Raw genomic sequence first — 15,027 nt, 5'->3', positions numbered from 1 at the left:
GGTTCAGTCCTGGGCTGGGAAGATCCCCTGGAGGAAGACATGACAACCCACTCCATTATTCTTGCCTGGAGAATTCCATGGACAGAGAAGCCTGGTGGGCTACATTCTATGGGGTTGCAAAGAGTCGGACACGACTGAGCGACTAAGCACACACATTATCAAAAAATAAAAATGAGAGTAAGTACTGTGGAGAATGTGGAGAAACTGGAATCCTTGCACACTGGTGAATGCAAGTGTGAATGCAAAATGGCACAGTCATTATGAAAGACAATATGAGTATTCCTCCAAAAATTCAAAGCAGAATTACCATATAATCTAGCAATCCCAGGTCTAGGTATGTATTGAAAAGAGTTGAAATCAGGATCTCAAAGAGATACCTGCACTCTCATTTTTATAATAACCAAGATGTGGAAACAACTTAAATGTCCATTAACAGATGAATGGACAAAAATATATGGTACATGCATGGTTAGTCGCTCAGTCATGTCTGATTCTTGAGACCCCATAGACTGTAGACCTCCAGGCTCCTCTGTCCATGGGATTCTCCAGACAAGAATACTGGAGTGCATTGCCATTTCCCTCTCCAAGGGATCTACCCAATCCAGGAATCAAACCTGGGTCTCCTGCATTGCAGGCAAATGCTTTACCAACTTAGTTACAAGGGAAGTCCATATGTTACATACATACAGTGAATACTGTTTAACCTTTTTTTTTTTAAAAAAAAGGAACTTTTGCAGTATGCAACAATATGAATGGACCTTGAAGACATGATGCTAAGTCAAATAAACTAGTCATAGAAAAACACCTACATGAGGAATCTACAACAGTCAGTGTCATAGAATCAGAGTGGAATCGGAGTTACTAATCAACAGGCAAAAAGTTTCAGTTAAGATGAATACACTCTAGAAATGTGTTTTACAATACTGTTTCTAGAATCACTTAAAAATTTCTTAAGAGGGAAGACCACCTGTTAAGTGTTCTTGGTGAACTAAATTTTTTAAAAAAATTAAACCAGCAGAAAGTTTTTCAGTAGCACATCATCAATTAAATTAAATGTTCAATAATATGGAAACAGGAATAGAACGGAAAGGAACCACACGGATTCAGGTCATAAAAAGTGAATTTAATTGTAAGAGAAGGTAAGTAGAAATTTTAATCTTTTATATTATGTCATGAAAAAGAAGAGCAAGATGGGTCACTTGGTTGAAAGGGGTTGTCTGAATGAGGGTCAAAAGATCTAATTTTTTTTAAGTAAGAAATAAGTTACCAGAAAGGAGTTAACAGAATAAGGGAGTTATACTGACAGGACCAGGAAGAGTAAGACATAGAGAAAATTTTCAATGGAGAGAGCTGGTACCTTGTATGTAAAGGCAAGTAGGAAAATATTTATACAACAAGTGAATATAAGAGACTAAGATACAAAGTGTTGCCAGTGGGAGAGTAATCTCAAAAGATACATTTGTACCCTTTCTCATGTCACTATGAAAAACTATGTAACAAAATTTCATTCCACATTTTCTGTCATGCCAAAAGGCTTAAGGAAAAAACTGACTACCATAAAACCATACTTCTATTCCACCTTGAGACTTGAATATATGTTTCTTTTGTCTCTTTGATATAATCTCTAATATTCTATTCTCATGCATCTTATCTTGATCTGTAACTTTATGTCATCTGAAGTCTTTAGGGGAGTACGGTGTAACAATTTAACACATTTTTATTGGGATTCACATCAAATGACACTTCCTGCAGAAAGTCTTCTTGATAAACCCAGCTGGAGAGAAAGTAGGATGAAAAAGTCCTCCCTTTTACCTTTCACCGAGCACCTGCTACTTGCCAGATAAGCTCTCCCATTTAATGCTGACAGCTGGCATGAGTGTGGTTGTGCTGAGTTACAGAGAAGGGGGCTGATCTGGTCATGCTCCTCATGGCCCTTATGACCACTGAAAAACTTGGAGCCTTGATCCAGGGGAAACTTGTAATTCCATTAATTGTTATTTCTATTCTGAAAGTGAAAAGTGATAGTCACTTTTAACTGCAGACACACTTCAGAAAAGTGTCTGGCTCTGTGACTGCATGGACTGTAGCTTGCCAGGCTCCTCTGTGACCCCATGGACTATAGTCTGCCAGGCTCCCCTGACCATGGAATTTGCCAGACAAGAATATGTGAGGTAGCCATTCCCTTCTCCAGGGGATCTTTCCAACCCAGGGATCTGGGCCGGGTCTGCTGTATTGCAGGTGGATTCTTTAACATCTGAGCCACCAGGTAATACACTCCTTACAATGGCTGGCAACAGTAACTCACAACTTCAAACTACATAACACATGAGTTGTAGCACTAAGTGATACTAGGTTTTCACAATATGCGTAAAATATTGTATGTACTTATGGACAGAAACTTTTGAGAGAGCAAGGTTCATATGTAAATCACTTCTGAATCTCCCACAGCATCTAGTCTAGTGCCATGTACAAAACAGATGTCCGCTAAAGATCTAAGGCTAAAAATCTACCTATAGACAGCTCTTTCAAGGCTGTTTATTGTTCTTGGTGTGGAATGGTGCAGGACAAATGGCTGTCTCTGCTCATATAGAGCTTAATCCATTCACACCCTGTCTCCTGGAATGTAATAATCAAATCTTAAATCAGCAATCAGGTAGCACTCAAGTAGTAGTACCTGTAGCCTAACAAGGCAGATAATTGGGACAACATAGATAAATCTGCTTTCATGTCCTCAAAAAATATTTCTAAATTGTCTTTTTCCTCCAAAATTAATATTACAAGTAATCATACCGAACCTATTGCAGAGCCAACTGCTATGTGGATCAACTTTTGAGGAGTCGGTTGTCCAAGAGTACCCATAATGCTTGGGCTTCCCAGGTGGCGCCAGAGGTAAAGAACCCACCTGCCAACGTAGGAGACATAAGAAACATGGGTTTGATGCCTGGGTGGGGAAGATCCCCCGGAGGAGGGCATGGCAACCCACCCCAGTATTCTTGCCTGGAGAATCCCATGGACAGAAGAGCCTGGTGGGCTACAGTCCATAGGGTTGCACAGTCAGACACAACTGAAGTGACTGAGCATGCATGCGCACACCCATACTGCAAACTGTCACAATCAGTAGCTAAGAACTATATGCCCTTCCAGACCTTTTAAAATTAATGTGTTAACAAAACACATTTCCCATCTGCCCCTCCTCTGCTCTTGAGTTCCATTCTAAGTTTGAACATTTAAGAAATTTACTGAATGTGATGCCTTCAAAAAGTTAAAGAAGAAAAACTCCTCTGAAACAAAACCTGTTAGGAAAAAATCCTTTGATTTTCACACTGACTCCCATAGACCTCATTCTCAAATTACTTAAAAGCTTTACCTATAATGTGAGGTCTTACTACAGTTAACCAACCCTTTCACTGTCTTTCTACTTATGCTTTTATGAATAGAAAGTCTGTTTATAGTCTGTTGCACATTGTCAAGAGCTGAAGTTTGGAATTATTTCTATGAATCATGAAATAGTGCATTTCCCACCCCCATTAAAACAACAACAACAACAACAACTTGATTCTGGTGGATACGATCAATGAGGATATAAGAATGAATGGGTATGAACTTATAAGCTGAGGAGTGAATGGACTATTATTAAAAAATCAGAGTAAATATTTCCCTTTCTCTGATCTTAAACATGAATGATATTCTAAAATAAAACATGCTCTGAGGTTATTTAGAACCTATGGTAATATTTCTGCCATCATATGCAAATGCAAAGAAAAATGCTGCATTATTTCTGTAACTATTAAGAGAGTATAATTTGTTCCAAATGCTAAATTTCGACAAAAACAAAGTGAGAAGTCAAATACAGGCCCTAGGGATCCCTGTAGATGATAACTACAACTGCAGATGCTAGTTTTCTTGATAATTATTTGGTTGGTTTCATTAGTTTCATGACAACCCTTTGGTAACTTCAATCTCAGTATCAATAAAGTCGAGGAGGGGACAGATGAACCTCAAAAAACGTTTGATTTAAAAATTTCTTAAATGCAAAACTAACATATTATTATAGTCAATAGATACTACTGTGGACCAAAGAAAAACCAAAGAAAAAATACCTTGAGACATATGAAAATGGAAATAAAACACACCAAACTTTATGGGCTGTAACAAAAGCAATTCTAAGAGGAAAGTTATTGTGACAAATGTCTAACTCAAGAAATAAGGAAAATCTAAAATAAACAACCTAAATACACATGTCAAGGAACTAGAAAAAACAACAAATGAAGCCCAAAGTTAGTAGAAGGAAGAAAAAAACAAAGACTAGAAGAGGAATAAATGAAATAGAAAGTAAAATGACAACAGAAAATAGCAATGAAATTAAGAGCTGGTTCTTTAAAAGATCAACAAAATCGACAAACCTTTATCTAGACTCACCAAGAAAAAAAAAGATACATGCCTTACATAAATAAAGTCAGAAATGAAAGAAGAGATATTACAACTGATTCTACACAAATACAAAGTATCATAGTAGATTACAATGAACAATTATACTCTATGGAATGAACAACTTAGAAGAAATGGATAAATTCCTAGAAACATACAACTTACCAAGAGCGAATCATGATGAAATAGAAATTCTGAACAGACCAGCTACTAGTAAGGATTTTTAATCAGTAATCCAAAACCTCTAAAAAAATAAAAGTTCTGGACTTCAGTGAAATTTTTTTGGATGTGTATTTCATTGTTTAGAAATTTCCAACAGAGCAATCATTAAGTACCTTTGTCAGGAGATGTCTACAAGAATCTAGATTGGAAAATGAGGACAGGCAGAACTGTCAGTTCTTCCTGCAAATCCACACAGCATTGAAACAAACAGCAAGCCTTGAGGTATAAGGTGATGAGGTGCAAGATACAAGGTCTACCTAGCATCCCCCATGTGTGTGCAGACCTAGATGAACAGTGGAAAACTTTACAGATGTAGATTTCAAGCGCAGCCCCAAATCACAAATGACTTTCTTTGGCAGTGCCCAACCAAGACACCAGAATACAATCTGCAGAAAACCAAATCTATCATGATCAGCTATTCCCACCTGAATACAGTTAACCTACCAAGAATTCAAAAAAGAATCAATACAATCCTTCTCTAACTCTTCCCAAAAATCAAAAGTATGTACAAATTCATGAGGTTAGTAATACCATGGTACCAAAATTACAAGAAGATGTCATTACAACAATAAAAAATTATACACCAATATCCCTAATGTACATAGATTAAAAAAACCCTCAACAAAATATTAGCAAAACAAACTCAACACCACATTAAAATTATACACCATGATCAAGTAGGATTAATTCAAGTGATATAAGCATCATTCAATAACCACAAATCAGTCAATGTGATATACCACATCACAAAAGGAAGGATAAAAATTATTGGGTCATCTCTATAGATGCAAAAAAAGTATCTGACAAAATTCAACATCCATTCATGATAAAAATTCTCAACAAGGTGGATACAGAGAAAATGCACCTCAACATAATAAAGGCCATATATGATAATCCTGCAGCTAATAGCACACTTATTGGATATTGGAAAAGCTGAAATTTTTTCCTCTAAGATTATGAATAAGACAAGGATCCCCACTGGCTCAAGTTTTATTCATCATAATATGGGAAGTCCTAGCCAGAGCAATTAGAAAAAGAAGAAGAAATAAATAAAAGGCATCTAAATTGGAAAGGAAGAAGCAAAACTGGTACTACTTTACAGATAGCATAATATTTTATATTGAAAACCTGAAAACTCAATCAGAAAACTGTTAGAACTAATAAATGGATTCAGTAAAGCTATGGGACATAGAACTAATACTCAAAAAATTGTTGCATTTCTATATATATTAATAATGACTAGAAAAACAAATTAAGAAATAAGAAAACAATCACATTTATAATTACATAAAAAAGAACAAAATATCTGGGAATAGATTTAAAAGAAGAATTGAAAGAACTCTGTATTGAAAACTATAAAACATTAATGAAAGAAACTGAAGAAGACACACATTAATGGCAAGATGTTCTGTGCTCAGGGATTATAATAATTAATGTAATTAAAATGTCCATACCACCCAAAGCAATACATAGATTCAATACAATCCCTATCAAAATTTCAATGGCATTTTTCACAAATATACAACAAGCAGTTATAAAATTTCTATGGAAGAAAAAGAAATCCCAAATAGTCAAAGCAGCCTAGAGAAAGAAGAACAAACCAAGAGGCATCTTATCCTGATTCCAAACTGTATTACAAAGCTATAGTAATTAAAAGAGTGTGGTATTGGCATAACACAGACCTGTAGATCAGTAGAACAGAAGAGAGCCCAGAAACAAACCTAAACATAAAATATCAATTAATTTTTAACAGTATGAAAAGGCAAAAAGATAGGACACTGGAAGATGAATTTCCCTAGGATGGTAGGTGCCCAATATGCTACTGGAGATCAGTGGAGAAATAACTCCAAAAAGAATGAAGAAACGGAGTCAAAGCAACAGTACCACCTAGTTGTGGATGTGACTGGTGATGGAAGCAAAGACCAAAGCTGTCAAGAACAATACTGCATAGGAACCTGGAACGTTAGGTCCATCAATCAAGGCAAACTAGAAGTGGTCAAACAGGAGATGGCAAGAGTGAACGTTGACACTTTAGGAATCAGCAAACTAAAATGGACCAGAATGGGCGAATTTAACTCAGATGACCATTATATCTATTACTGTGGGAAAGAATCCCTTAGAAGAAATGGAGTAGCCATCATAACCAACAAAAAGAGTCCGAAATGCAGTACTTGGATGCAATCTCAAAAACTACAGAATGATCTCTGCTTGTTTGTTTCCAAGGCAAACCATTCAGTATCACAGTAATCTAAGTCTATACCCTGACCAGGAATACTGAAGAAGCTGAAGTGGAACAGTTCGATGAAGACCTACAAGACCTTGTAGAACTAACACCCAAAAAAGATGTCCTTTTCAACAGGGGACTGGAATGCAAAAGTAGGAAGTGAAAAAATACCTAGATTACAGGAAAATTTGGCCTTGGAGTACAGAATGAAGCAGGGCAAAGGCTAATAGAGCTTCGCCAAGAGAATGCACTGGTCATAGCAAACAGCCTCTTCTAACAATACAAGAGATGACTCTACACCTGGACATCACCAGATGGTCAATACCAAAATAAGACTGATTACATTCTTGGCAGCCAAAGATGGAGAAGCTCTACACAGTCAGCAAAAACAAGACTGGGAGCTGACTGTAGCTCACATCATGAACTCCTCACTGCCAAATGCAGACTGAAATGGAAGAAAGCAGGGAAAACCATTAGATCATTCAGGTATGACCTAAATCAAATCCCTTATGAGTATACAGTGGAAGTGACAAATAGATTCAAGGGATTAGATCGGATAGACAGACTGCCTGAAGAACTATTAACGGGGGTTCATGACAATGTACAGGAGGTAGAGATCAAGACCATCCCCAAGAAAAAGAAATGGAAAAAGGCAAAATGGTTGTCTGAGGAGGCCTTACAAATAGCTGTGAAAACAGAGAAGTGAAATGCAAAGGAGAAAAGGAAATGCAGAGTTCCAAAGAATAGCAAGGAGAGATAAGGAAGCACTCCCCAGTGACCAATGCAAAGAAACAGAGGAAAACAATAGAATGTGAAAGACTAGAGATCTCTTTAAGAAGATTAGAGACACCAAGGGAACATTTCATGCAAAGATGGGCACAAAAAAAGGGCAGAAATGGTATGGACCTAAGAGAAGCAGAAGATATTAAGAAGAGGTTGCAAGAATACACAGAAGAACTATACAAAAAAGATCTTAATGACCCAGATAACCATGATGGTGTGATCTCTCACCTAGAGTCAGACATCCTGTAATGTGAAGTCACGTGGGCCTTAAGAAGCAACACTACGAACAAAGCTAGTGCAGGTGATGGAATTCCATTTGAGCTATTTCAAATCCTAAAAGATGATGCTGTGAAAGTGCTGTATTCAATATGTCAGTAAATTTGGAAAACTCAGCACTGGCCACAGGACTGGAAAAGGTCAGTTTTCGTTCCAATCCCAAAGAAAGGCAATGCCAAAGAATGCTCAAACTACTGCACAATTGTACTCATCTCACATGCTAGCAAAGAAATGTTCAAAATTCTCCAAGTCAGGCTTCAAGAGTACATGAACTGAGAACTTCCAGATGTTCAAGCCGGGTTTAGAAAAGGGAGTGGAACCAAAGATCAAATTGCTAACATCTGCTGGATCATCAAAAAAGTGAGAGTTCCAGAAAAATATCTACTTCTGCTTTATTGACTCTGCCAAAGCCTTTGACTGTGTGGGTCACAACAAACTGTGGAAAATTCTGAAACAGATGGGAATACTGACTTGCCTCCTGAGAAATCTGTATGCAGGTCAGGAAGCAACAGTTAGAACTGGACATGGAACAACAGACTGGTTCCAAATCGGGAAAGGAGTACGTCAAGACTGTATATTGTTACCCTGCTTATTTAACTTATATGCAGAGTACATCATGAGAAACGCTGGGCTGGATGAAGCACAAGCTGGAATCAAGATTGCCAGAAGAAATATCAATAACCTCAGATAAGCAGATGACACCACTCTTACGGCAGAAAGTGAGGAAGAACTAAAGAGCCTCTTGAAAAAGTGAAAGAGGAGTGTGAAAAATGTGGCTTAAAACTCAACATTCGGAAAACTAAGATCATGGCATCCGGTCCCATCACTTCATAGTAAATAGATGGGGAAGCAATGGAAACAGTAACAGATTTTATTTTGGGGGGCTCCAAAATCACTGCAGATGACTACTGCAGTCATGAAATTAAATTTTCTTCTTCAAAGAAAAGTTATGACCAACCTAGACAGCATGTTAAAAAGCAGAGACATTACTTTGCCAAGAAAGGTCCGTCTAGTCAAAGCTATGGTTTTTCCAGTAGTCATATAGTGATGTGAGAGTTGGACCATAAAGAAATCTGAGCACCAAAGAATTGATGCTTTTGAACTGTGGTGCTATAGAAGACTCTTAAGAGTCTTTTGGACTAAAGGAGATCAAACCAGTCAATCCTAAAGGAAATGAGTCCTGAATATTCATTGGAAGGACTGATGCTGAAACTGAAACTCCAATACTTTGACCACCTGATGCAAAGAACTGACTCATTTGAAAAGACCCTAATGCTTGGAAAGATTGAAGACGGGAGAAGGGGATGACAAAGGATGCGATGTTTAGATGTCATCACCAACTCAATGGACATGAGTTTGAGTAAACTCCAGGAACTGGTGATGGACAGAGAGGCCTGGCGTGCTGCAGTCCATAAGGTCGCAAAGAGTTGGACATGACTGAGCTACTGAACTGAACTGAATTTTTAACAGAGGAGCCAAGAATATACAATGGGTAAAGGACAGTCTCTTTAATAAATGGTACTAGAAAATTTGGACAGCTAGATGCTAAAGAATGAAACTGAACCACTATCTGATTGTACTCAAAAACTAACTCAATGGATTAAAGTTCTGAATGTAAAACCTGAAACCATAAGACTTCTAGAATAAACACAGTAAACTCCTTGATATTGGCCTTGGTAGTGATTTTAAAATCTGACACCAAAAGCAACAACAGCAAAAGAAGAATAAACAAGTGGGACGACATCAGACTAAAAAGCTCTGCAAAACAAAGGAAACCATCAACAGGATGAAAAGCAACCTACTGAATGGGGGAAACTATTTATAAATAATATATCAGATAAGGGTATAATATCCAAAATATATAAAGAAATCATACAACTCAATAGCAAAAGAATCAAAGAAGCTGATTTAAAAATGGACAAAAATCCTGAAAAGATGTTTTCCAAAGGAGACATACAGATACATAAAAATATGCTCTATATCATTAGTCACCAAGGAAATGCAAATCAAAACCACAATGAGATATCACCTTGAACTTGTTAGAAAGGCTATTATCAAAAAGAGAAGACAAGTGTTGGAGACGATATAGAGAAAAGGGTGGGAATGTAAATTGGGGCAGCCACTAAGGAAAAGAGAATGGAAGTCCCTTGAAAACTTAAAAATAGAACTAGGATATGAGCCACTGATTCTACATCTGAGAAAATGAAAACACAAATTCAAGAAATACACACTCCCATGTTCATTGCAACATTATTTACAATAACCAAGACAGAAAAACAACCTAAGTATCCATTGATGGGTAAATTAATAAAGAAATTGTGATACATTTGTGGTACACACATAAGAATAGCATATATTCAGTCATTAAAAAAAACAAAATCCTGTCATTTGGGACAACATGGATGGACTTGAGGGCATTATGCTAAAATGAAATATGTTAGAGAAAGGCAAATACTGTATGATCTCTCAAATATGGAATTTAAATAAACATAAAATAATGTCTTAAATGCAAGATAAGCATAGTGCTAGTTAATAGATACACTTTATTTAACTTATTCAATTATTTATTTAGTTAATTTTTATTTCAGGAAGGATATAAGGTGACAAACTATTTGACATTTACTCAATATCTGATCTTAATAGTTCCCAGAGATTTTGCCAAACTACATGCAAACGTACCTCACAAAACAACACAAGCATCTGACAAATTTTGCAAAAAAGAAAAGTAGGATAAGTCCATGTCATTCTAGGTAAGAAAGCTCTAGTTAGTGATACTTAGAATGCTTCATAAGTTCTTAGTACAGAATTTGCAAAAAGCGTCCTAGGATTCAATGTTTCCTTGTTATATTTCCAAGAGACAACTCCCCTCAAACCAAAACTCTTTCTGAACTCCAAAATGAGGCATCCACTTCTAGGTGACTGAGGGGCAAAATCCAACTTTTAGATTGTCTTGTTTTTCTTGGAAAGCAACTACCCCAGGACTGGGCAAGAGACTGAGATTGGGAACTCACAGCCCAAGGAATATAGAGACACAAAATAATATAGTAAGTTCATTTCAAAAGAATATAATCCAATCACACACCTTCTAAAAGTGAAAGTGGAGGTTTTAATCATTCGAAATAAAATTAGATCTGTGTCTAAGTTCCTTAATGAATGGTTTATTTTCCTTTGGTCCACAATAGCTGTTTGCTATAGTAGAGATAGGACTCTTGCAGTTCTATTGCTTAGAAGAGATTAATTTACTGTTCAAAAAGAAGCATCTAGATACAAACATACAACTTTTGACCCCAAAATAAATAAGAAAAATGTGAATCATACAAAAAATGAAGTAGTCTAGTGTTTCTTAACCAAAATAATACTGTCGTGTCCTTGGACGAAGTCATACTTTTGGGCACCTTATCCCAGAAAAGATTATGGTGTCCATCCCCATTATGTAACAAAGAATGAACACAAAACATTAAATCACAAAATATTGATAGTATAAGGAAATACTACAAAGACTATTTAACTTATTCAAGTATTTCTATAGTTCCATTTTTATTCCAGAAAGTATATAAGGTGATGAACTATTTGACATAAATAATGTTAAATAATACATTATTTGTACTTTTAAATAATAAAAAAATATTATTTTATTACTTAAAAAGAAACAGAAACAATCAAGATAAAACATCTCTATTTTTTCTCAATAAAAAAACTACTTAAATGCATTTAAAAATAGTAAGTATCAAATATTCTTCCTCCCCCAAAATGTATAGCTTTTGTTCAAATACCTGTGACTAGTTTGCTTACTAAATACGGATCTCAAGAAGGCAGCACTAAACACTAGCTTTAGTTTTAAAAACTACAAGCCTTCTGTAGACTCCATACTACAGTATGAAGAGCTCCAAGGTCATGTTTCAGAAATTCTTCTGAATCAGCAAGGAAGTGTCTCCATGTCAGACAGTTATAGCTGATGTTGGAGAAAATCCAAGCCAGAGGGATGCCCCATTTGTGGGAGACTCGTGCACCTGCACTTACAGGAGGATTGGATGTGATTTCCACCTTCAGGTCAACAGAGGGAAACAGATTTCAAAGAGACGTTACCTTGAAAAGATCTTGAATTTTTGCCATCTCTTCCCAAGTTGTTATGCAATAAACACAGAGGTAGAAGGTAGCAATGTCCAGAGGTTGCTCATCTTCCAGTGGAAAACTACCAGTGACTAGACAGTGCTCCCACTCAAAGCAATCTTTTTCAAAGTTTACTTTCTCTTTGTTACAACAATACAAACAACAAAATGATCTGACTGTTTCATTGCATATGGTAGTAAACTGAATTTGCCCATAAAGATATGGAGCCTTCTTCTTATACTAAATTTGAACTTCGGAGATTTCACACTACAGCCAAAGCCAGAAAGCAGCTGAACAGAGGCTCCTAGAGATAAATTATGCTCTAAAAATACCAAACAGGCTTATATTTATGAAGAGAGCTTATAATAATTTATCCCTATTGACTGCAAAACAAAAATCTTAATAAGTTATGATTTTTTCACATTTCCAATTAGAAACTATTTAATATTTCTGGCAACTTGATTTATTTCAAGGTATTACAGACAAACTCTTACTTTTATCAAACAGAATTCCTTCATAATCTCTACTGTTAGACCAAAATATAATGATACACAAAGCAAATTAAAATGATGGGATACTTCTGAATCATCAAAGAAAATTCTAATTTTATTCCACTTAATTTTGATATTTTGTATGTTTTATTATAGTCTATCACTGAAAAAACTGGTAACCAATGTACAATTTACATGTACACGGTATTCAACTAATCATAGTATGCATTTACCTACAACATTCCAGTCTTAAGACATAGTTCTCAACAGGTTGATTTCTAAGGAAAATTTAATAGGAAAAAAAAATAGAGATGCTTCATCTTGATTGTTTCTGTTAGTCATATTATACGGAAACAGATATATTAATACCTGCTACGTTAAATGTAGTAAAGGAAAAATTTAAGCAAGTTTCTCAACAAATACTGAAAAATCAAATTCTGTCATTGCATAACTATTCTGAGATTATTCATTCAGCTCAAGCACAGAACATTTTTAAGTGAGCATGATTCTTTTTGTACATGTTCAGAAATGCATTTCAAACAATAACAGCTTTATTAATTTCAAACCAAGCTGTCATTCAAATGCAAAGAACATATCCTTTGTTTAGTCTGACTTACAATACTTATCAACTCTTTTTCTAGTAAAGGTTTTCCTCCCTCCCAGTTCTTTGTAAAATGAGTAACGAAGTTTTTAAAAAATGTTTGGATACAATTCACTTTTGGTTATCATGCTACGCAGAGGAAATGTTAGTCAACTAAAAAGAAGAAACTTTGGTAACGTTGAAGACACTGAAGGCTGGCAAGTTTTCTCCACTTTAGGAAATTTCTGACAAAATTTACTATATTCTAAATAATTCACCTTTGTGGTCTCATCCACACACAAAAATAAAATAATCAATTTAAATGGAAATGTCATTTAAATTCTTTCAGTTTTTAAATGTTTTGTTAGCAATTTGTAGTCATATTAAATGATTTTGATGAAAGCAAAGAAAAATCAACTTAGTATACATTTTAATCTATAATTAGAGATTTTTTAACTTTGAAGGATATACTACTTTTGTCATATAATATGATTCTGTACAATATAGAAGAAGTTAATATGTTGGTGAAAATTTTTTTCCTAAGATAAAAATAAAGAACAAAATGTAGGCAAGGAAGAATCCTGCCTTCAATCTTTCAGGAAGAAAAAAAATGTATTAACTTTGTATCTTTACTTATGTATTTACTTGTATATCTTTCTAATATCATTTTAAAGCAAGAATGTTCTGACATATTTTTTGTAATTTTGAGGATTTTTCAGGTATTTCAACTTCATATTAGCAAAGTATTATTATAGGAAGATCAAGCAATTAAGGACCTAAAACTGGGTCAACCTGTGGAAACTTTTATCATTAACTCTTATAAATCTGGGGTTTATTTTCAATGAACAGACACATGAGATCCTTTGGGGACGTGGAGGGTATATGTGATTGATTTGAATTTTTTTTTTTGCTTTTGTTTTGGTTACGTTATTCTTAGAGCATTCTTTTACTAAAGTCAGAGGTACAATTAAAAATCTTATTAAAATTTTAGAAATTCTTCTTTGCACTAGTTTTTACTTCATGAGAAAAGATACTACTCTTAAATCAACATCAAAATTCTATGTCTTCAAACTTAGGGAAAACAAAATCATAAAGACAGTATGATTTCTTATAAAAGCCATTTTTAGATCTGAAACAACTTCTGAAAACCAAGAGAGTATTAGGCATATATTAAATAAAAGGAAAAGCCTGATTTTCATTATTTCCTGATTCTGGGACTTCTATTAGGAACCTTATGGAATAAAAACTCATTTGCAAAAATCCCTCATGAAGACATAATCAGCTACCACCAGAGTCCACCTTTTAAAGTAATGAGATTTGATAAATTATAATAAAAGTATGAAAAGTTTTACTTTTTCTTGTGCATTTTAAAAGAAAGACTAGAAGGCTTTTTGGCTTTTCAAATCAGCAGTGCCTTTTAGCACCCGAAGGATACACAACTATAAAATACATGCATGTTCATTTTCAAAGAAACACCAGCAAAAAGTAAAACATTAGTGATTAGGTACATACTGATGACGCCAATGTGGAGGTATTTTCCACTGTGAAGGGTCTGAATAGAATCACATCTTGTCCCGATCATACCTGCCCTCCAGAACAAAATAGGCAGCTGACCAATTAAGGGGTGTTTATCTATACAGTGGTACCTTTGTTCTTCGACAATGTCAGGCTGCAAACGTCCTGGAACACATATTTACCTGGAGGATTCTTGGCAGGATCATTGTGGCTTGGACTTCCTGATTGTCCAGAATCTGTAAAGAAATCACAGAAAATGTTTTCTTTTTAATTTGTTTTGAAAGAATTTCACAATCCTCAGAAGGACTTAAAAAAATTTTTTTAAGGTAGAACAATGAAGTCGAGTGTTTAAATAAAGTATACTTTCCTAAGTCTTTCAGCAGCAATATTTTATTTAT

General features: G+C 35.2%; 1 protein-coding gene across 8 annotated transcripts in view; it reads right to left on the bottom strand.

The window, feature by feature from the left end:
* The window catches only part of NFIB (nuclear factor I B), a 244,686-nt gene that overhangs the window by 92,588 nt on the left and 137,071 nt on the right, over positions 1-15,027 (bottom strand). For all 8 annotated transcript variants that reach the window (XM_065908341.1, XM_065908337.1, XM_065908338.1 and 5 more), the window contains exon 3: positions 14,812-14,865. In XM_065908341.1, the coding sequence (XP_065764413.1) occupies positions 14,812-14,865 (54 nt within the window). The remainder of the gene's footprint in view (positions 1-14,811; positions 14,866-15,027) is intronic.

The sequence above is a fragment of the Muntiacus reevesi genome, chromosome 17, assembly GCF_963930625.1.
Source record: "Muntiacus reevesi chromosome 17, mMunRee1.1, whole genome shotgun sequence".
Taxonomy (NCBI): domain Eukaryota; kingdom Metazoa; phylum Chordata; class Mammalia; order Artiodactyla; family Cervidae; genus Muntiacus; species Muntiacus reevesi.
Note: the sequence above shows the minus strand (reverse complement) of the source record. Positions and strands in the feature narration are given on the sequence as shown.